At 38.7% G+C, this 23,711-nt stretch overlaps 1 protein-coding gene across 39 annotated transcripts in view; it reads left to right on the top strand.

The window, feature by feature from the left end:
• Positions 1–23,711, top strand: part of INPP4A (inositol polyphosphate-4-phosphatase type I A) — a 133,261-nt gene that overhangs the window by 77,037 nt on the left and 32,513 nt on the right. For 21 of the 39 annotated variants that reach the window (XM_074608625.1, XM_074608697.1, XM_074608490.1 and 18 more), the window contains 15 exons: positions 1,321–1,383; positions 3,837–4,055; positions 4,885–4,929; positions 6,415–6,533; positions 6,644–6,760; positions 7,805–7,884; positions 10,161–10,314; positions 11,291–11,381; positions 12,056–12,203; positions 14,903–15,033; positions 15,383–15,487; positions 16,291–16,399; positions 18,103–18,120; positions 20,717–20,900; positions 23,371–23,589. In XM_074608625.1, the coding sequence (XP_074464726.1) occupies positions 3,950–4,055; positions 4,885–4,929; positions 6,415–6,533; positions 6,644–6,760; positions 7,805–7,884; positions 10,161–10,314; positions 11,291–11,381; positions 12,056–12,203; positions 14,903–15,033; positions 15,383–15,487; positions 16,291–16,399; positions 18,103–18,120; positions 20,717–20,900; positions 23,371–23,589 (1,626 nt within the window). In that variant the 5' untranslated portion in view covers positions 1,321–1,383; positions 3,837–3,949. The remainder of the gene's footprint in view (positions 1–1,320; positions 1,384–3,836; positions 4,056–4,884; positions 4,930–6,414; positions 6,534–6,643; positions 6,761–7,804; positions 7,885–10,160; positions 10,315–11,290; positions 11,382–12,055; positions 12,204–14,902; positions 15,034–15,382; positions 15,488–16,290; positions 16,400–18,102; positions 18,121–20,716; positions 20,901–23,370; positions 23,590–23,711) is intronic. The other 18 variants (XM_074608652.1, XM_074608743.1, XM_074608719.1 and 15 more) reach the window with 4 other exon arrangements.

The raw sequence follows: 23,711 nt of genomic DNA, 5'->3' as shown, positions 1-23,711 counted from the left end.
GTGCCTTCTTCAAAATGGGGTTTGCTTGGACTTGAATTACATCAGCCTTTGGGATTGCTCCTCTAGGAGTGGTACCAGTCTTTTGTACCGTCTAAGGAAACTATTTGGTGTGTTAATACTACCTTTAATTGATTTCTATCAAAAACATGATCATAAAGTTGTAATGATTGAAATGGTTGTAATTCAAGAGGGTGATCAGAGCACCTGTCGTTTGGGTCTCTCAGGCTATGCTGTGAAGAGAGGGAAGTCATCCCTGCCTGAGCTAGCACAACTGTGGGAGAGATCCAGTTTACCCAGCTGCAGCATCAGGTCTAAGCTAGTCGTTTAAATTCTTTCTATAATTAGAGAGAGAGAGAGGTATCTTCATGGGGTGATTCATCCCACCTACCTTGGAAAATGGTGATTCATTCTCTGAAACTGCCTGTCTCACCATTGACTATATAGAGAACCTGGGCAGTGAGTTGAGATCACATACCTGCCTTCTATGCAGTTTAGGTGAGATAAAACCCTTTCCATAAGTGGTAAGAGCTCATACCTATGTTCTTAAAGCAGTCTTGGGTAATTGGTAGGGCTGGCAATTAAATCGAAAAGCTCAGGCTGGACTTTCCCATCTCTTTTATTGTAGTATGGCATACATGGGAGTTCTTAAAAGGCATAACCTATTAATGCAATTTTGTACTTGAATGAGATGGTACCACCAGCAAATACAAACCTTCAGTTAACATGTAGATTTAAAAATAAAGTCACTTTTCCTGTATGCTTATTGCTAGCTGTTCATAGAAGCCTACCTCACACAGTAATTTCAACCAATGGAGAAAGAACCCTGCATCCTGGTCTTTTGAACTTCTGTGTTTTGATACAGGATCTTTTCTCCTGACAGTGGCAATTAAAACTCTTCCAAACAGCAAAATTGTGAAAGTTTAACTATAGAAAAACCAGCATAGTAACAAATGCTGTCTCATACTAAACATATCATATACATTCCTTTTTCTTAATAGCACCAGTCCTTTCAGTAAACACGTTTATATGTTTCTTACAATTATTCTACCCACTCAGTAAATGCTGACCTGAAGTCAGTCCTTTTCAGCCTAAGCTTATTTCTTTGTGCTCCTGCTCTAACTGGCTGTTGCTATGACTACCGTTGGTGAGGTCCAGCAGAGGATCATACTCTTTTTCTAGTTTCAGTAAACTTTAGTGTGAGAGCTAGTAATCAGAAGTTAAATTTACAGTTAGTCTGGGAATGGTACCTGCTTGTTGGTTGTGATTTTTGCTATGCAAAAAGATTGGTTATTTATGCTGATTATTTTGTTAATTTTTTAGATGTGGACTTAACTGATGTTATGATATGCAAAATCCCTCCACACATGAGGAAAAGAGCCCTCTGTAAGTATGATCAGTGTCAGTAAGTTAAAAATGTATCATTAGGTGAGAAATTAATGTTGCAATTTAAACAAATAGTTGAGAACTTAGAGAGAGACTTGGATAATTATTACACTGAGTAATATTTAAATAGAAATATTTTCAAAGCAAAGAAAATACCCGTCCCTATTTTAACTTCTCAAGGATTGACCCTTTTTAAGGATGTCAGCAACTACAGAGATTTTAGATGAAAAACAACTGGAGTCTTTAACCTAACTGCTGCCTGACCTGTACCTATGTGAACATGTTAGTTATTCTCTAATAAGGTATTTGTAGGATTTGGGGGAAGGGGCTATGGCATCCCGTTTAAATCTCTGCAAGCACATTTTGTAGGAGTTCTGTTTCATTAGGCATTTAGGTTTAACGGACTTACAAACCATTAAACGTCACGTTACCTAAAGAACAAACCAAGGAAAACCTATTGCTGAAAGAAGGGGAAAAAAACAGAATGGAAAGACTTGGAAACTGGCAGAGAATTTTGATGGAAGTTTTATTTGACCAAATCTTAGGACATTTAGTACTATTTGAGAAATACTGGTGTTTCACTAGCCATTTAACCACTTGAACATTAAAAAAAAGAAAAAGGGAAGGGGAAAAAAAAAGCTTTTTTACTGTGGTGATCAAACTTTGGAACAACCAGGTTAGCCGAAGAGGTTATGGCCAGAGAGGTCAATTCTTGTCCAAAACCAACTGGAAACGGTCCTGCGCAACTTGCTCTAGGTGACCCTGCTTTAGATGAACTCCAGAGATCCCTTCCAACCTCAACTATTCTGTGATTCTGTATGAATTGGAAAACTGCCTGCTCTAATTTTTTGCTCTCATAAATTCTATCTATAAACAGGATGTTGTTTTATATGCTGTCACTAAGTTTCAAAGCTTTTGGGGATAGGATGTTCAGAGCTTTCAAATTCTGCTTCTTCCACTCAAGCATTCCCCTTTTTCCTGTTTGGAATTGGCTTATGACATTATAATGTATAAACCTGAGTTGAATCACTGAGACAAATTATTACTTCTAAGTGGCAACAGACTGGCCCATCTGGTGGAAACAGCTCAAATTCCTTCCTCCCTAGAATGAGCTCTCCATTTAAAAGCTCATTCCTAAACTCATGTAGATGGCCAGGATTGTGTTTAATTCAGTTGTCTTAGATGCTTAATTTGCATCTGAATTTTAGATGTCCAGTGAACCAGTGCTAGTTAAGAAGATGCTTGAGTTCCCTGTGGAGAGAGGGAGATTCTTTTGAAATCCTCCAGAGGGAGATGCTGACTAGTGAAATTCAGAGACTTAAGTTAGGCAGGTTGAATGTTCCTTTGAAGGCCTTCAGACAGTTTTAAAATGCCTGTTTAAAACACAAGTAAATCCTAGGTGCTTTATTTAATTGGAACGCATCTTGCCCATTGTTAGGTCCATCAACCTAAAAGGAAAAAAAATATGCTCCCATTATGCAGCATGGTTCAAATGTTTTGTAAAATGAATGAGGAGCTGCTGTAAAGGTATTAGTCACCATATTACTACCTTCCAGTTTTATCAGATTTTACTCCTAATCTCACTTCCTAAATGAATGGAGTTTGTCATAATAGTATGAAATGAATACAAAAGTTCAATAACTGCAGTGCTAATGTGGCTGATGGAAGGAACATTCAAATTTATCAGCCAAACCAAAAGCACCACATTTAACTACGTAAACAAATTTTCTGTAGGCTGTGTGCTTCTTTCCTACCATAATGTTTCACTTCATAGGCATTGTGAGGGAAAGAACAACTATCATGGATGTCTGTAGACCAATAAAGTGCAGGGTGAAGGAAAAGCAGGGGCACTGCCATGTGCCACAGCAGCAGGCATCCCCTTTCCTTTTTTTTTAACAACATCCTCCCATAATTTCAGCCTCGCTCTGGCCCAGTGTGTTTTATTTACAGTTTTCAACATCCCTTTCTGATGGCAGTAGAGCCTGGAATGACACAGTGTGCTGACACTAACAACATTTCTTGCCCTTTGTTCTGCGTTCTGCCGACCCATTGTCCCTTTGTCCTTATCCCTTGTCCTACCTCTGCAGACAGAGGCCCCATCTGACAAATTTACTTGTGCTCCCCAGGGATTATGAAAACCAGGAAACTTCATTAAGGCTGGTTTAATAACGTAGACAAAGGAGAAGAGCAGGTGGTCTGTTAACGAGTCTCTCTCAACCCCCATTCTCTGACAGAAGAGCCGTTCTTGCATGTGGTACAGTCTTCAACAATTTGCAGTAAAATGCTACAGATGTACATGCAAATTGAGTTACTGTGCATTGGATCTGTTTTGAGCGTTTTATTTGAATGACCTGAGGCAATTTTATGACAGTAGGTTTGCTGCTGTTAAAAAGAACAGTAGCTGATAGCGACCTGAAATTTTGATGTATGTTTTTGCTCTCTTTATTGTTTAGCATGGTAATGTTAGAGGAATAGCAGTTGGAGACAACCTGCTACATTCTGCTACTCTGTAAGACAAACATCAGTAAAGCCAAGCAGCAAGAAAAGAAGGGTTCTTCATGACAAAATGACAGCAAGAGAACACAGTCCACGCCATGGTGCAAAATCCCGCACCGTGCAACGGGCCTCCACCATTGATGTCACCTCTGACATGCTAGGCCTTTCTCTAGCAGGTATGTACCTTCATGGCAGCTGTTGCTACTTTCAGAATCTACCTTGCACTAATATTGATTTTTTTCTTTTAATTGCCAGAAGATTTATGTGTGTCTGGTTACCTGGAGGGAATGAGATAAAGGAATTACACTAAATAATTAAAAAATTTTAAACTTACAATTTTTAAAATAAACAAAACATTAAAATTGGAGAGGGAAGAAAAAAATTAAACTAGAGTTTGTGCAGTTATGTTTATCAGTCAAAAGTAAGAAGCAGGGGGAGAAAACAACAAAAGAATGTCAAGGTCCAGGAATAGTCTTGGCAACCTCCTTATTTGACATTGTATAAAATTTTCAAGAGGGTTCAGGGAGCTGAGAATTATCTCTCTCATCTTTAATGGTGAGTAAATTGGGATTGTAACCCGCAGAGGCTTTTCTTTATTAGTGAGAGAGATGGGTACTTTCAAACTTCCTCCCTATTTGCTGATCACAGAGGAGATACATCTGATTTAGTAATTTGGAGTTAATAGTGACTCAGACACTAAGTGGATTTAATCCTGTTGTTTTCTACTGAGATTTGGCATTTTATATTCCCATATTCCATATAATCTTGCATAGTTTTACATATTTTAACGTGTTTATACAATGAGATCATCTCAGGTTTTTCAAATCAGTTTTAGATACCAAATGTTAGCTAATGAATCTTTTAAATACCAGTCATAGCTCCTTAAATTAAAATTATTTTTTTCTATAAAATTTAATTTCTTTCTCTATATGACTGCAACTTCAGGAAGGGATTCACGTGACAGCAATGTTTGGCTAATCTTGTGTTAATTTTTCTGATTTACAGGAAACATTCAGGATCCAGATGAGCCTATTTTAGAGTTCAGTTTAGGTAGGCTTGGTGATTTTTATGCTAATTTTGGCGATACATGCTCTTGAGTATATGTGTGGTTTTTTAATTGTTGATTTTGAAATTCCTTTCATATAGTAAGGATTGAAACTTTGCTTCAGTTTTCATGGAGATGTGGTAAAGTTTTCTTGCTGCTTGTACAGTATCTTTTGATAAGCAGACAGCAATTTGATTTTGTTATATTTTTAAAAGCCTGTAATTAAAACATCTGTCCTATAAAATTTTAAATGTCTGCTATGGGAGTGTTATTGTTAAATGTTTATTTTATGTGAAGATGCAGTGAAACTGTCTTCAGTCTCGTATATCAGCAGTTCAGGTCTTCAAGCAAACTGAAGATTTGCTGAAAACACCATTTTAGGACAGATTTTCTAAGTTACCAACTATTATACATACCTTCTTTCCTGTGGTCTTTGCTGTCAAGTGATAATATGAGATGCAGAAGTGACCTAATTTCTGAGATGTTAAATTTGGTCAAGAAGCTTGTGCAATGACTCACCTCACTTGAAGAATAAGTGAAAAATATTTCCTTTGTGAAAATTCAGTCCGCGTTTTCAACTGCAGCATGGTTTTCTTGTCTTAACAGTGGACTAATGTTTGGAAGGTTACGCTCTTAACAGCATGTTTGAAATGAAAAATCAGAAAATTTTATCAGATGTATGTAATTCTATTATGAATAATAATCTTAACAAGAACTCCTCAAAGCTGCATAAGATGCTTTAAATATTTTCGGATAAATTAAAAATATCTGGAAGTGCAAAGCTATTTAATGTACATTTAAACATTTTGCTTGCCCAGGTAAGTTTCAGAATTAACTTTCTGCATCTAGCTGAAGCAGAGTCAGGCAACAATGTAGTGACCTGTATCTTGCTAGGTAGAATTTGGCTCTGAAGTTTAATGTAATTGTGTATAGTCACTCACTGAAATTTTTGGTAGTTGTTTCCCACTCGCCATAGTCCCTTCCCAGCAGTTAAACTCACAATAACATTTTAGAGGAACTAAATTGGTGTTCTTTTACAATTACAAGCTAGTTCTCATAGTAGTGCTGTTTGGTCGATGTTCAAGCACTTCTATTGGTTCTCCATGGCAAAATGCCGTTTGGTAATGGGCTTAATGGAGCATGACTTCAAATCAAATGCAGCCGCGCTCAGGAGATTCCCAGAGGAAAACCTATGCATGTACACTGTTCTAATGAGCAGTGGCAGGGGAATAGATAGGCAGGTGTTTGTAGTGAATAAGTTTAAATTACAGCTCTACAGCTTGGAGCCAGACTGATCTGATTGCACATTTACTGTTTGCATGCACAAAGGTGAGTGATATCTGCCTCTATAGTGTGGTGGTAGAATGAATATTAGGCCCTTCGTGGCTTTATTGCTCGGGTTATGTAATATGCTTTTGTAAAAATGTAGTCTTACAGCAATATGAAAAAGATCCTGAGTCTAAATTTCTTTATCTATTGCATACCTAAAGCTTGCAGTGAGCTGCTAACTCCATCGCTAGATCGAAAACCAAATAGTTTTGTAGCAGTGAGTGTAACTACACCTCCTCAGGCATTCTGGACGAAGCATGCACAGACAGAAATTATTGAGGTAAGAGGTACTCACGGATCAGATTTAAAATTGAAGCTAACTCAGGAAGCATTTCCTCCTAACAAATACCACCTTGCATTAATTTTTGCCTTTTTTGTTTATGATTCTAGGGAACAAGTAATCCTATCTTTCTAAGCAGCATTGCCTTTTTCCAAGACTCTCTTATCAATCAAATGACACAAATCAAACTCTCCGTGTATGACGTCAAAGATAGATCTCAGGGAACAGTAAGTTTTCTTTATTCTGTTGCCTGCCCAGTCGGTGTGGGGCAAGGAGATAAAACTAGTAACTTCTGTGGAAGAAAGCAAAGGCGTAGCAGCGTTGATACTAAAGAAGGCAAGATGGGTAGGGAAGGAAGGGCAAATGCCATGAGATGGACTTGGCACACTGGGAAGCATTGCCAGTTTTCTCAAATAAGGCTTGTCTGCAACAAGTTTGGGAACTGTTGATTTAAATTAAGAGGTCCTGTCACTTGTTCGCTTGTGCTGTGGACCTCTTTACTGAACTAGATAACGAATGGGATCCAATACCCCCTAACTCAGGCCTCTAACCTGTGCCAAAATGTTGGGCCCATTGGGTCCATAATGAAACAGTCCTTTTCAACAGAGCTGCTAAATTCCAGAAATTGCCTTACCCTGACACCTTAGTGATTTTGTTCAGGGGTAAGATTTGTTCCCTTACTGAAAAAAGTTTAAGTGCCAGCCCTTCCATGTAACTACTTGGATCTGTGGGCAGCTCAGGCCATTTATTCTCATGCTGTTGCCCAGAATACTGTTTCAGGCCCCACAGGCCTGCTTTTCGATGGCTTCCTCAGGGGCAGTAGAGCTGTCCCTCTCTGTACAGTGCTTCATGGGGAGGCTCTAGGGAGAAGGAATATCTCCGGAGGAGGTAAGTTTTTCAGGGGGAGCCAAGTTTGGGTCAGGGAGGGACTATGAAGTGTTGACCAAGTCAGTCTGAGCCCCATCCAGTCATTGCTTTCAATGTTCCTGTATTGCTAGGCCTAAGCTTGTATATATTGAGGTGCCTCCACTCAAATCCTAGAGAAAGAAAAATGTTTATTGTCCTCCAGTAGGAAAAAGATTTTTGATAAATTACCAAATTTGTTAAATTTTAAAGGGTTTTTAATTAGTTATGTATAGGCATATGTAATTATATTGTTGTTCTCAGACTTCTGTGCGTGATAACTGTATTTTGGGCTTAAGTGCTGTGGACAAAGCCTGTGTTTATTCTAAAGGTAAATAATTACAATTCTGGTACTCATCTTCTTTCAGATGTATTTGTTGGGTTCTGGGATGTTCACTGTAAAAGAACTTCTTCAGGACAAGAATCACAGGTTGCACTTAACACTAAGGTTTGTAATATTCTTTTCCATTTAGGAATTAATTCTCAATTCCTGAAAGCATGCTTAAGATGTGATGAAAACTGCCTGTGAGGTGTGATGAAAACCTTTTGTTTGGTTGGTTTGTTTTCTAGTTCCAGGCCACTGTTAACGAAAAAAATATTTTATATTGTGTGATAACTAACACATGTAGAACAAGACCTTTCCAAAGTGATGAATAATATTAGACATTGGTTCTAGTTCTACAAGTCAAGAAAGTATTGTCAAGACCCATTTCATTTTTGTGCATTTCATCCTTTCACCTCAGCATATGTGTCTGTGAGGTGGCAAAATAGAGTATTTTTAACTGTGCTGATGTGTAAAGAGCCTGTGATGGGGTAAATGAAACCCATTGAAACAGACCATTATCTTAGCTATTTGGAATACCTTGGCTTAGATAAACTTAGGCTCTATTTACTAGTTCAACACCTATCTGTTGCTAAATTGTGCATTTGTTGCAAAATAGTGTATTTATCAATATAATGCACTAGGAATAGGAGGAGTCACAGCAACATTGATTGATGTAATTTTCTAGTTTAATTCATATTAGAAACTTTCATGGAAGGAATGTGACTCTGAAGGGAATGAAAAAGAGAGTGTGAGTCTAATGTCAATCCTGAAGGTAGTAGTTCTAATCATAGGAATCAAATCACTCTCTTGAACGCCAGTGTGAGACAAAGTTAAGTAGAGGGCAAAGTTAAGTAGAGGGTTGGGGAAGAATGAAGAAAGCAAAGTGAGATGAAGGAAAGACAGGTCTGATGTGTAAATGCACATTGCAGTAGTATGTGTTGAAAGTAGGACAGGCGTCCCTGTCGGAGAAGGCAAGGGGAAGTCAGTTGAAGGAATAAGCATAATCGGAGAGACCGAGGAACATGGTGTTGGTAGTATCAGCATAATCAGCACTGGAAACAGTGACTGTGGTAAACTTGCTGCAATTTCTTAGCCCAGACACAACTAATAAAACATGGACAAAGCTTTTCACACTAAGAGAAGAGGTGGGTAAGGTTTTTGGCTTTTCCACAATGTTTTGTAAAGAAAAAATTTACATGATTTAACAATGGGGAGCAGATGAGGGAAATGAGTCAGAAAAGGCACCAAAAGATTGACATTGGTGGTGGATAAAGTAGTATAATTTATCATAGGTGTGAAGATGAGGGTGTTTTGAGGGAGATAAAGAAGAGGAGGAGTGTGATGGCAGGAGTTTCATCATTCTGTGTTAGGCATGGTTATTCTGTTAGGTGTATTCTTTCATGACTTTCATGACTTGAAAATGGACTTTATTAAACTCTCTTGTTTTGATATCAGATATATTCTGATTATCAATGTGTGTGAATACATACATGTCTTCTTATTGTCACGTAACCTGTCAGATGTGTAACCTGGATGCTGAGTAATGTCTATAAACATGCTGCATGATTTGGGGACTTAAACCTTTTCTTGTAGTCATCTTCTGTGCTTATTTCTTTGGCCTCCCCAGTATTGTCTGTTCCAGAGACTTTTTTTTTCTGTTTTAGCTGTCCCAGCATATTTTTATGCGTAAACAACAATCTTAAAATACCGTTTAGAATCTATTTTAAAATAATAACATAAAGTCTCTGCCAAAATTACTGTGTGTCATGGGTGAGACAGCATAAATGGCAGCTGTGGTAGATCTGGGTACTGGTGTGTATTTAAAAACCATCAAGATTAGAGCTTTTACCCCACTTGATTCTCTGACTCACTCACTCCCCCCTCAGTCATGTTCATACGGTCTCAGCTCCCCTCCCCAGCAGGGAGATGGCTGCTGGTCTGGGAAGGTGAGACAGGTAGTTGTGTCAGTTTGTTCTGTGCAAGTCCCTGGGGATCTCTGGCATTTGTTTCCACGCAGCTCCCTGATCTTCAGGATCTTCGTGACATCGGGGATCTTTCCTCCATTGAGAATCTTCACCTTCTTCTTCCTGGACCACTTTTCAAGATCCTTCTTTTTAGCATCAGCTTTTCTTTCTGAAGCTGCTTTTGCCTACAACAGGCTAATTGTAAAATCTGAACTCTTTCTGGTTTTACAGAAGTAAGGAAACACATGCATAGTTTTAGGTTGCCTTCAATTAGGACAGCTGTACAGCATCCCTGCAGAATGAGGGGAATGTTTTCCTGTTGGAATAATGCATTATAAAAATATGTAAAATGAAGTTGAAAAGCTTCCTATTTAAAATGTTCATTAAGTTTGAAGATTAATAGTCTTTTATAAGTGTTCCCTTGTTGATAAACAGGTCCACCTCCAAAAAAATCTCAACGCAGAGTGTTTGTTGCAGGTCGGCTGAAAGTGACCGTGTAGGTAACATTACAGTTATTGGATGGCAAATGGAGGAAAAAACTGATGAAAGGCCTCCAGTGACAAGGTCACCCGATACAATTAATGGAAGGGTGAGTATGAGCATTGTATCAAATTCAGAAAAATGCAGATTTATTACCAGCATTGAAATAACCTAGGTTGACATCTGCTGTCAACTTTCCTGTGAATCTTGGTATTTAGTAGTGCTTTACAATTTCAAAATACTGCGAAGAGCAGCCTAATGATGAGGAGCGGTCTTGTATTTTGCAGAACTCTTGGTGCTCATTTTTGGGGTGAAAAGTCTTAGGGAAAATTTTAGTTTGTGGTGATTAAGCTTTAGCTTCAGGTGCTCATGCCCTTCATCAGAATAGGCTTGTGGTACTGTACATCTATGCCCTTGATGCACTGATAACGAGTTTCACAGAGATGTGGTATTCCAGTTCACATGTGAATTTGAAGGTGGCATTAAGCAAATGGGCATGCTCAGGGGATTTCCAGAATTTTCACAGGCAACTTAAAAGATTTTAATGAAACTGAACATGTTACTTGAATACTGGATATTTATTTTTTTCCGTTCCCCAAATATTTGTCTGAGAGCAGATATTTATAGACATATGTTATATTATAGACATATGTTTAATTCTGTAAACCTTATGTTCTGAATAGCCTGGTGATAACTGCACTCGTATCTGTGTATCACAGTGACAATGTGGATTAGTATAACTTAGTATCCAGCCAGACCTGTAACTGCCACATATTGGTGCAGTACCTTTAAGGACTCTGGAGTTGTGCTAACATAAAGTAGTTGAAGGGCTATATGAAAATGTTTACAGAATTTGGAACTGTGCAGTAGAAGTAAATAGGAATGCTTAGATTGGAGGGTTTAAGTGGATTTATTATTTCAGCCTGCAGCATTTTTTGTCCACAGTAAACATATTTGAAATATTTATTTTAACCATGCGTTATGTTGAATATTCCTTTCAAGTCTGCATCATAAGGTCATCACTGCATATTGCCCTGGCACTGAGGTTTTATTCGTTACTTTTTGTGGGTTTTGTTTTTGTTTAGACTGTGTTGCCAGTTGATGAAAGTTTAACAGAATCTTTAGGAATCCGATCCAAATATGCTTCATTACGGAAAGATGCACTACTGAAATCTGGTAAGCTGCTGTGGGCAGTAACAAGTAAGCTTTAGGCATCAGTAGAAGCTAATCTCCTATCTGCCTGTGGCCCCAGGGCATTTAGGCAGATGTTTCATTTGAATAGAAACAGGCTGCCGACTGAGCAGCCCTTTGAGTGTCACACAAGAATAAATTATTTTATCATCTGCACTATTTTGTATAGTGAAAATAGCAGAAGTAAACTTTTATCATTAAGTTGACTGTAGTATAAAGTTTTCCATGCAATTTGCTAGTCTATTCCTAAGCAATGGTGGGGTGTGAGGGGAGGGGCAGAGGAAAACAGTTGCTTTTAAAAAAAAAAATTCTTGAAGAAATGTTAGCTTTTCCTGCAATGATTGTATGAGAGGAAAATGCGCAGTATGTTAAAAAAAAAAAAGTATTTCAAAAGTTGAATATGTATTTCATTTCCTTAGCAGTGTTCTAACTCATTTGGAGGCTTTTCCTGCACACATTGGAAGAATGGTCATTGCAAAATGACCATGCTTGGAAAAGCTAGACTGATGGCTGGTTAAACCCGATCTTTACAGCAGTGTGTTAAAGCACATTATCATAGCCATTTACTATAATCAAAGCCATTTACTTTAAAAAAGGAGAGACTTTGTACACTTTTAACTCAAACCTTACACTTAAATAACATGATTTTAATTCTTCAGTATTTGGTGGTGCCATTTGCCGAATGTATCGCTTCCCAACCACTGACGGAAACCACTTGAGAATCTTGGAGCAGATGGCTGAGAGCATCCTGTCGCTGCACATCCCTAGGCAGTTTGTGAAGCTTCTTCTAGAAGAAGATGCAGCAAGGTGGGTTCAGGCCAGTTTATATGTACGGCAATACAGCAGTGATATGGCTGTTACTGAGTTTTACCAAGGAATGTATCTGTGTTAATGCACAGAGGCACTGAAGAAAAAAATAGTAAAAGCAGCAAGCTGCTGACTGTACAGCTACAGTGAATAAGATTTCATGTCAGAGTATAGAGTTTGAGCTTGAGTGTATGTTAACGTGAATATACAAAGGTGCTGATGGGAGAGAACTGTTGGCATAGTGAACGCTTAAAATCATACTGCAGTTAGATGCACTTAGGGGTTATCTGTTGCTCTCACAAAAGTACTGATAAAGCCACAGAATATATTATTCCATAGTCGTGTGACTGTATTAGGACCAGCTCATTAGAATACTTTATCTTATATATATAATAATTTATATATTTCAATACACTTTGTTTTTTAAACATAGCTTATTTTTAATATAAAGATAAAAACTAAGTTGAATTACAAATAAAACATATCTCAACTTTCATAGGTGGGGCGGATATCTGGGTAGATGAGACAGCATAAATGACAGTAATAACTTCAGCTGCTGAGAATTTTGAGAAAGGAACAGAGACAACACAGAAACGGGCTGAGCAGAATGAGTAATTAGAGTAGCAGATAGAGAAGAAAAATCCAAATCGCTTTGAAGGTGAACCTTGAAAGTCAGTTGACTTCCATGCTATGAAAGCAAAGCAAAGATAGATCGTAGGAGCACTAACTCCACTCAGTTAAGAGATGGCTTTGAGAATTAGAAGAGTAGTTTTGAATGGAATGCAAACAGAATAAAAGCAAGTAAAATGAGACACTGTAGGACAGTAATGACTTTTTCTCATTTTAGGAGGTGGGAGGGAGAGAGAAATCTGTTAAGCATTTTGTAGGTTTATTCTGAATTTACTTCTGTAAGATTGTGGACGGTGAAGTTTCTTAAGGTGTTAGCCATGTTCAGAGGCTCTTGCTAAAATTATATAGAGATAGATGGATACATATTGTGTACCGTTACGGGTTAATAACAGCCCAGGTGCTTGCTCATACAACTTTATATGCTCTGAATTGTGTTGCTCAAAGGTAAATAGGACTTCTCTGTAATTAGTGAGAAAGACTCTCTCTCTGCTCAGTTGAGGTGACCCACAATGACATACACAATCACACTTTGTTTTCATAGAATCTTTCAGATTTGGCCAAATACTCTCTTCTCCATTCTCTGTGCTGCAGCCCAGAGGAATGCTGGACAACTAGACAAGCACAGCTGCTTCTGTCTTAACATCCCAATGACTTTTAAAACGTCCTTGAATAACCACAACTGCTGTGTCTTACATAAAGCTCTCCTGAGCCAAAGCTCATTGAAAGGAAACATCTAACCGGGGGGATATTTTGACTACCTAATTATTTATGCCATGCACGTAGCTGTGTTAGCTCTATGGGACAAACAAACTTGAAGTATTAAGCTGCGAATTTACTTCAGGAAGACCTGGGCTCAGATGAATGGCTTGTTTTGAGCAGGGAGTTTGACAGGGTAGTCATAAAACATCTCATGCAGAAGGAGTTCACAAGATGAAACTGGAAGTGTCTTTTTCCAAGTCAACAATAAATGTAGTTCTCACTGTTGCCTACTGGCAAATTGGTCTGATGTTTTTCTTGGAAAATTACTTCTTTTTGATAATATCCTAAATACTGTGGAGTGGGAATTGTTCTGTGAAATGCTGTCATAAATTATATGCAGACAATTGATTAAAACTATGGATTAGGGATATTGAGAGAATTTCAAGAAGAACTGCTGGATTCTTTTGACAGGTGATTTTTCTACCTTTTCTGGTGTAAGGTGCTGTTGAATTGTGTCTGGCGTTGACTTACTTACTTTTCCCTTCTTTCTTCATTCCAAATAATATCTTAATCCAAGAAGAGAGTAATAAAAGCATGACATGAAATACACTGAGTATTTTCTTAGCAGCACTGTTGGGGAGCAGTATGTAACACAGGATTGCCATGTGTGAGTGAAAACCTAGCAGTCTTTCCCAGTGCAATGGAAAAACTGGGGGTTTTCTTGTTCATATCTAGGGGTACCCAGTCATCCTTTATTCAACCAACAGTGAAACTTGAATGCCTAAAATCCAGAATCTTAGATGAAGGTTTTATTGTCTCATCTTTTGTCTCTCCAAACCCTTATTAATGCTTACCTTCCCTGTGTGGCCTTCTAAACTGTTGTGTAGATACCTGGCCAGTGCAGATACTCCTTGTACCTAATGTCAGATAGGTGCTAATCTCCCACGTAGGCTCTGTCACAGTTCTGATTCAATTTGAGTGCCACCAAAGTTCAGTGGAGTGGCCTAAAAAGGTCCTCATTGTCCCAAGTCACCTGACACAATGATTGTGCCCATCATTTGCAAATCATCATATAGCTTGAGAGCTCCTGCAGAAAGGAGGGAGGCTTTGGTTTTCACCAACACCTGAGGCTCATGGAGGGAATACAGTGTATTCTGCCTGTAAAGAACCTGTGTACCTAGGAGTAGAGCTCAACAGCTGTGCTTTGGAATGTATGTTTGGAAGCATTCTCAGTCTGGTGACCAGGTAGACCAGAGTGAATTGAGAATGTGTCAGCTGAGAATGGTGCTATATTGATTCAATGTGAAACTTGTTCTTCGTGGTCCAGTGGACAATGGAACTAAACACCTCTCTTCTTCCTTCCTTCCCAGGGTTTGTGAACTAGAAGAATTGGGAGAACTGTCTCCTTGTTGGGAAAGCCTTCGTCGACAAATAGTTACTCAGTACCAAACAATTATTTTAACTTATCAGGAAAATCTAACTGACCTGCACCAGTATAAAGGTGATTTCTCTTTCATAATAACATGATACTTCTCAACCATGATTGTTGGTGCTTCTCTGAAATTTGGAAACCAGAATGTTTTAGTTTGATGAGTAAAAATTACTATTTTTAGATTTCTTTATTAATGTTTATTTTGAGTTTTCTAATGATCTGGGAATATTTGTCTGCCTTATTCATTCTCTTATTTTACTCTAAAAGTAGAGAACAATTATGAACAGTAACAGAAAGATATTTTTTTTTCTCTGCTTTACTTTCAGCACATAGCAAATTATGAATGAAGCTCCTTGAATGTTTTAGCATAAGCAGAAGCAGAGGGGTTTTATGCTTACTTTTCTCCTGCATTTCTCAGGTCCTTCATTTAAAGCCAGTAGTTTGAAAGCTGATAAAAAATTGGAATTTGTTCCTACGAATTTACATATACAAAGAATGAGAGTCCAGGATGATGGAGGATCAGGTATTTGTTTCTTTCTTCACCTTATTCTGTTACTTTTCTTTCCATTTTTTTATTTCCATCCTCAACTGTTTAGCCAAGTTTCTGCAAGCTACTGCTCTGTAGTACTAGTGCCACTTGGCATTTTTGTAGCACCTTCTGTCCTCGGATTCCAAATCTCTTTGCAAAAGAAGAGGAGTGAGTATAATTATCACTGTTCTACAGGTGGGAAAACTAGGTTCTAGAGTTAACTGTACACAAAGGTAACACAAGTCAACCTTTGTACTAGGGAATATATTGAATTAAGCTGCTGTGTCCCTTACAGTCATTTTGAGTTGTAGCAGAATAGCTAAAGTTATGACTGTTTTTTGTTGTTAAGCTTGTGCACTTTTTCTTTGGAACCATTGGGTATGGTAATGCAAAATCACACCAGTTTGTTCACATCAAGCTTGTTTCTTCATAAATAATCTAGGTTTTCCCTTCTTTTAACGGTAGTTCCCACTAACAATGGACACAAACTTTTCCCATGTATCCATGTGAAGGATTCCAGTAATGGCAGGTTTTGTGTAAAGACCAATGTTCAAGGCTTCTTTTTCACTGTCAGTCTTAAGAAACAGAGGACTTGCATTCAAGTATCGTTCTTTCACCTCAAAAGTACTTGATGGATTTCTAGGGCCTCTAAGACAATTCACTTCTCCATGTCCTTCAAAACATTGGCACAAAGTTTTACAAAAATTACTTTCAGAGTAGTTTTTGAATTTCCACAATTGTTTGTCCACATTAAAGATGACACGCTTTCATTTGTAAGTCCTTTTTGTCCATCCCAGATCAGAACTACGACATAGTCACCATAGGAGCACCAGCAGCTCATTGTCAAGGCTTTAAATCAGGTGGCTTGCGGAAAAAGCTGCATAAATTTGAAGAGGCAAAGAAACAGTAAGTAGAAATGTTGTTGTGTCAGCTGTTATCATGACTTTTCCTCCTGGTCCATGCTCAGTGATTTGGAAAATCACTCCATTCTCTGTTTTTGTTGCATTCCATTCAATAGTTCTACTATATAACGTGAAGATTATTCCTTTTTTTTTTTTCTTTCTTTCCAAAGAAGGAGAGGGAAAACAGTTTCCCCTTTATATGAACATATTTTTTGTTTACTGATGGGTCCTTTCTAATAGTCTTTTTAGAGAAATCTTTACTTTTCCTGAATACTTGTTGGTTGATTTAGTTTAGCTATTTTAGGTGTTGGGTTTGGATTCTACCTAATTTCTGCCTAAATCCTAATTTCTGATTAGGAAATTTGTCTGTGGAACCTCCTCAGCTGCACTCCATTATGCGTTCAACCCATTATTTTCAGGACACTTTCACTTCTCTCATAGCTTCCACGTCATATTGCTTAACTCTCTTTAGTACGCAACAGCTATGCCTGATTGGCAGATTTCTTGTTGACGACTTGGGTTTAGTTCTGGGACTGTTGCTGGAGGGTTTTCTGGATTTCCTCAAGGTTTATGCACAGATTTGGCTTCTGAATCTGGCCTCACTCTGCTCTAAAGACAGGATACTTGATCTCCATAGTCCTGTCTTCAGGGACTGTCTAGTGACCTCTCTGGAAGTGCAACCATGTGTACTGGAGGAAGGGGCAGCAATTGTGAAGGTCACATATGCTAAAGGGCATGTGAGCCTGGCATCCACTCCAGCTCCCAAGGAAGAGATAATTCTGTCTGGGTCTGCGTTACTTTTGCTGCAGTATGGAGAATTTAAGGAACAATGAGACAAGGACAAGGAATCATTGTAGCCAGGGAAAAGGAGACTTTGATAACTCCCTTCCAAAGAAAGGGTTGTAGGATTTGGAGCTGATGAGAGGAGGGAGTGACGTGGGAACCAGGCTCTGCCAACTGCAGAATTAATTTTGGCAGTGGAGAAGTGAATAGCAGCATCCTGTGAACATCAGTCAGATATGTACTGATAAAAACATTAGTGCAAAAATATGCCTAGTGTAATTATTCCTTACTTACAGAATGCACTAGGATGAGACTAGAGAAGGCTGTAAACCTGGAAGCACTGGTATGCTAGGCTCACCCTTCCTGTTCTTTAGATACCACTATTGCTTTCTGAAATAACCTCCTTCTGTCAGCTTAGCTACTGAAGTGGGCCTCAGTCCTGCAATATATAAAGTCCCATGTTCTTCCCCCCGCCCCCTCCCGATAACTAAGCTGATCAGCGAGCTTAATTTCTATCCAGTACTTTTCCTCTAAGCTTTACAGAACTGTTCCTTCTGGGTCCATGAAAAACTGCAAGTTCAACATTAGAAGAATAACTTTCCTTTTAAGTACTTCTGTGTTATCATAAAAGCCAGTATAGTAGAACTGAGATCCATCTCCTCAGTTTCATTGTTACATAGATATCATTCAGTTCTTTCTCCTTTCATTGGCAAAATTGTGCTTGGTGCATCCACATTTCCCCAGAACAGCACATGGGCATCTGGCAGTCTGTGGTTTTTTGCTTACAAGTTTAATTGTTATGTACCCGCCATGTTGAAAAGATGACTCAAATAAGTTATTTCCCCAAACATCCTTTGTTTTGTTTTCTGCCTTTGGTATTTGCTAACAATCTGCTAATTTTATTTTGGTTTTTTGTTTTTTTAGCAGTTATGAGGAGTGTTGGTGAGTTTTCTGTTTCTGAGAGTTATGTAGAGAGGGTTTCTGTTCTTTGTGTTTTCTTTTTCGTTTCTTTCTTTTCTTTGGCAAAAATCTGGTGTGTTTTAAAGCGTGCAGGGCTTTTAATGTCATGCATCACGGCATCCCTAATTGTGCTCTAAGTAATTGTATCTGCTTTGTAGAACATGATGTGTGAATGAATTTAATTTCATCTGCAATGTTTGTTTTTAATGAACAGCTAGCTTCCTGGCTCTCTCTGATCATAAAAGTTAGAAAGCTGAAGATCAGAACACAAGAATTTTATATCTTTTCCTCTGCTATTTCCAGTGAAAACTGCCTGGAGAGAGAAACTTTCTGCCAGAAGTGGAAGATAATTATGATAACTCTATGTATTTTTAAATATTTATGGTGATAGATTGGCATGGTTTATATTTTTGTAACCCATGTCTTCATTTAAGCATTTTCACTTAACTTTTGTTTATATATCTTCATGTTGTGTTGTTCAGTGCTATGAAAAGGAAACATGAATTGATAGTTCAACAGCGCAGAAGTTCTGCTCTAAATTATTTATATTAAAGGTTGAACCCCTAATTCACTCAGAGCTTAAGGATGTTTTACAGTTTGCTGATATAGTACAATAAGAGCTGTTCATTTGAAAAAGCAATTGCAGTTTGGAAAGTAAATATATGTGAACTTTACACCATAAATTTTCCCCCTGATCATCCCAGCAAATGTTTGTGATTAAAAAATGAAATAATTCTAAATCAGATTTCAATATGTTGCATGGCCTTTCCTGCCAAAAACATCTTTATGCATGTTAATCACACTGTCGTGGAAAGAAATTGCTCAGAGGAATTGTCATTAAGATCACCGGTCAATAGAGTGCACAAATCACGTAAAGGGAAAGTTCTAAAAGCTGAGATTAATTTGCTGTATGACGTAGCAGTACTGGGGAGTGGTTGTTCTTTGCTCCACTCAGGTGGGTGACCAGAGGGACACAAAGAATTACTTCTGCATTGTATCCTTTGAAAACAAATCCTCCATCTTTTTTCATAATGGAGCTCAGACAGATACTGGGATTAAGCTCCCCCCTTGCCTTAATATCAGTTAAGGGACAAGAATTGGTATTTGTGGCAATGATTTTAAAGCATGCCCCACGCAACCCTCCAGTCTTACCTCACAGACACACTGCAGAAATTAACAGCATTGCTCTAGGGGTAGCAGAGGAATTCACACTCCTTGGAGGTTGTGATCTGAGGTAACTGTGCCTGGAAAAGAAACTCCTCTCTGTGTAGTCTCTCAGCATAGCTGTGTCCATTAAACAGTGCTGAGATTGGTGCAAACAGTAGGTTCTTCTGTGCTATTACTATGCTGAAGCCATTCATGACTGGAAAAAGTGAATAAAATTTAGATAATATATAATTGGTGTCACCTCATTCTTGATGCCACGTCATGAACAGGCATCACACTTGTCATAGCGGGAGCTGATGTAAAGGCTTAATCTTTGTATAGGTTTCCTATTGGGAGGAAAAAACCAGCATATTGCCTGGCAAAGGAAGTAGTGATTGGTTGATTCCAAGTAGTTAACTAAGAGCACAACTTCAGCTTAAAGTCATTTTCTAAGCTAAAAGGCAGCTTTTGTGAACAACTCTTCTCAGATATGATTAAATGACCCTTTAGAAGTTCTATTCTCTCTCCAGTAGTTACAGAGGGAGTCCAAGCATCTGTCTTGGACCAGATAAGCAACTTCTGTAGACATCTAAACTTAGAGGACATAAACTATTCTCCTCCACTGCCAAGTAAGCAGTCTTAGTGGAGCTGCAGTATCCCAATTTAATGATAAGTTTTATTGGTGTAGTTTATTTCCCTTACTATTTGGAAAAGGCCAAAATTTGCTATTGCTTTATATTGTTACAGCTGAGTTTATAATAGGGAAAGTTGTATCATGTCCTAGTTTAGTATAGTAAGTGTGTTCTAACAGAAGCTACACCAAGGACAGAGTGCTTCAATTAGTCTGGATATATACTTTGTTTTTTTATGTAACATAAGATTGCTTTTTCTGGTGTAACTTGAACCAGACCTGCAATAGAGAAAGGGATATACTAGCAGAAGGATTTTTTGATAATATCACAGTGTTTGCATTATGGATCTGAGTGGCATTTCTGTGTTAGAAGGAGCACAGATTTTCTTTTTAAGGTGCTAGTAGCTATGTGATAAAACAGGTTTGTAAACCAGGCCTCAGTGAAGCACGTGTGTCGTAAGGAAAGGGAGAGTGGGGCAAGCTGTCTCTGCAAACAGTGGTTCTGTCTCTGATGGCAAAATCTATCATCCACATTGTCCTCAGCGAAACTGTCCCTCTGGTATATTAGTTCTGCCCACAGTCCCTTGGCATAAGGCATTACTAAATCTGCATCTGAATGCTTTCAATAAAGGCAGAGAAGGCTCTAGGATCATGTTCCTGCTGTGCAATTGCCCACTGGCCTTTCACTGTTGATTGCTAATTTAGGTAAATTTTTGTTGTCCGCCATTAATTCCCTGGCATGCTACTGTAATGTGTACCTCTAGATCAATTTTTCCCCTAAAATCAGTCTTTCTTTTTCAGCACTTCAACAGGTTCCCAGTCAATAATATACATCCCACAGGACATTGTTAGAGCAAAGGAAATTATTGCACAAATCAACACCCTTAAAACGCAAGTCAGTTACTATGCAGAAAGGCTCTCAAGAGCTGCCAAGGATAGATCAGCTAATGGCCTTGAAAGAACACTTGCCATCCTAGCAGACAAGGTAGGAGAATAATACATTTCCACACTGTATTTCCACAGCGTTCTCCTGGAGAAACTGGTGTCTCATGGCTTCGACAGGCGTAATCTTGACTGAGTAAAAAACTGGCTCAATGGCAGGGCCCAAAGAGTTGTGATGAATGGGGTTAAATCCAGTTGGAGGCCGGTCACAAGTGGTGTTCCTCAGGGCTCAGTATTGGGGCTGGTTCTGTTTAATATCTTTATCAACGATCTGGATGAGGGGATTAAGTGCACCCTCACTAAATTTACAGACAACACCAAGTTGGGTGCAAGTGTTGATCTACTTGAGGGTAGGGAGGCTCTACAGAGGGATGTGGACAGGCTGGATCGATGGGCCGAGGCCAATGGTATGAGGTTCCACAAGGCCAAGTGCTGGGTCCTGCACAACAACCCCATGCAGCACTACAGGCTTGGGGAAGTGTGGCTGGAGAGCTGCCTGGTGGAAAAGGACCTGGGGTGTTGGTCAACAGCTGGCTGAATATGAGCCAGTATTGTGCTCAGGTGGCCAAGAAGACCAATAGCATCCTGGCTTGTATCAGAAATAGTGTGGCCAGCAGGACTAGGGAAGTGGTCATCCCCTGCTGTACTCGCCACTGGTGAGACTGCCCCTTGAATACTGTGTCCAGTTTTGGGCCCCTCACTACAAGAAAGACATTGAGGTGCTGGAGCGTGTCCAGAGGAGGGCAACGAAGCTGGTGAGGGGTCTAGAGAGCAAGTCCTGTGAGGAGCAGCTGAGGGAACTGGTGTTGTTTAGCCTGGAGAAAAGGAGGCTGAGGGGAGACCTTATCGCTCTCTACAACTACCTGAAAGGAGGCTGTAGTGAGGTGGGGGTCGGTCTCTTCTCCCAAGTAACAGGAGATAGGACAAGAGGAGATGGCCACAAGTTGCGCCAGGGGAGGTTTAGATTGGATATTAGGAAGAATTTCTCCACAGAAAGGGTTGTCAAGCATTGGAACAGGCTGCCCATGGAAGTGGTTGAGTCACCACATCTGAAAGTATTTAAAAGATGTGTAGATGTGGTGCTGAGGGACATGGTTTAGTAGTGGACTTGGTAGTATTAGGTTTACGTTTGGACTTGATGTTCTTAAAGGTCTTTTCCAACCTAAATGATTGTATGATTCTATGATTATATCTTCAGTAGGTTTTCTTGAAACATCTATTTCACTTTGTTCAGTAGTATATTGTAGCATATACAGTCTTAAAGAAAAAGCAAAATCAGACCAGCCTTTAAAATTTGCTGCTTTTTATTTAGTCTCCTACTTTTCACACTCTTGCCTTCACCTCCTCTTCAGAGTGCAGTAGAGAGCAATGTACTCTGGTTCCTTTTATTCATTTATCATATTTCAGAATTGTGCATTCTTCACTATCCTTTATACCCTTTTCTCGATAACGACCTGCTTTTTTTGAATGTTTTTCTTAGTCTTCTGTCCAGCAGCAGCAACTGGGCAAAACTTAAGTAAATGAAACAGTTCTGTAGTTTTCCACTGGTGAAATAAGGAATAATGCTGACACAGCCTATACTTGAGTTATAGTGATGTTAATCAGTTATTTCCTGCTGGGTGCTAACAGAAACCAGACTGGAGCCACAGCTGAACATGATCTTATTTACAGAGTCAAAAAACCAAATACAATTTCAGTGACGACTTCTGTCCCTGAAGCAGATCTGAAGGTTGTAAGTGACAGTAATGGCCAATCAGCTTGCCATAAATTACTCAGTGGAGGGGATATGCATACAACTTTGTAGAGTGCAAAAAATAATGTGACCCAATGTAAATATATTATTTATTATAATATTCACTCTGAGTACAGTGTGTATAACTGAGAGTAGTGTATAACTGATTTGTGGGATTGTCTACAGCTGGACAATGTGTATATATAACATAGTAAAGGCTTGTTTGTTGGTTGGTTTTCTTTTTTAATAGACGCGTAGGCCAGATACTTTACATATTCACATAACCTGCAGAAATCCTTTAATACAACACCACTAAATAAGATAGGGAACAAGTTGCATTGATTAGTGGGTTATATCTTCAGCCCTTTTCTTGGGTCTTGTTATAATTTTAGATAGGATGGTGGAGGTTAGGCATGCTCTCTCAGCAGCTATTGTGTGGGGTATAAAAATGTCTGCACATTGCTCTAAGCTTTCATTGAATGGAAAGTGAAGTGCAAATAAAGGTGAATTGCACATTTATTAGTGAAGTTTTGAACAATTGCAAGGCTAATATAGTAGTACAGACTCTGGGAATGTACCATTTGTGTTTTGGTATCCTATATTGCTTTTTAAGGCCATTCTGCAAAATGATTTTAAAGGTACCTTAGAAACTCCTAAACAGTGGTTAGTTTATTTTACAGAATACTAGTTCTTCTTTTTTCTGTCTGAGAAAGAATATAGTATAAATTGGGTACAGAATAATGAAAAGGTATTAAAATGTAGGGGGTTTATTTCTTTTTAGACCCGGCAACTTGTCACAGTCTGTGACTGCAAGCTGTTGGCAAATTCAATACACGGACTGAATGCTGCAAGGCCAGACTATATAGCTTCAAAAGCATCTCCAACTGCTGGAGAAGGGGAGCAAGTGATGTTGAGGAATGATCAAGATACACTTGTGGCCAGATGGACAGGAAGAAATAGCCGATCTTCTCTGCAGGTCGATTGGCATGAAGAGGAATGGGTACGTTTGCTTAGTGGAGTGATGAATGTTTTCTTCTTTTTATTTTTTGTTTGCTGTATTCTTTTGTTTGTAGTCTCTGTAACTGCTCACCAGATACGCATAGGATGAGTATTTTGGAGGTA

This window comes from Larus michahellis, chromosome 1 (genome assembly GCF_964199755.1).
Source record: "Larus michahellis chromosome 1, bLarMic1.1, whole genome shotgun sequence".
Taxonomy (NCBI): Eukaryota; Metazoa; Chordata; class Aves; order Charadriiformes; family Laridae; genus Larus; species Larus michahellis.
Note: the sequence above shows the minus strand (reverse complement) of the source record. Positions and strands in the feature narration are given on the sequence as shown.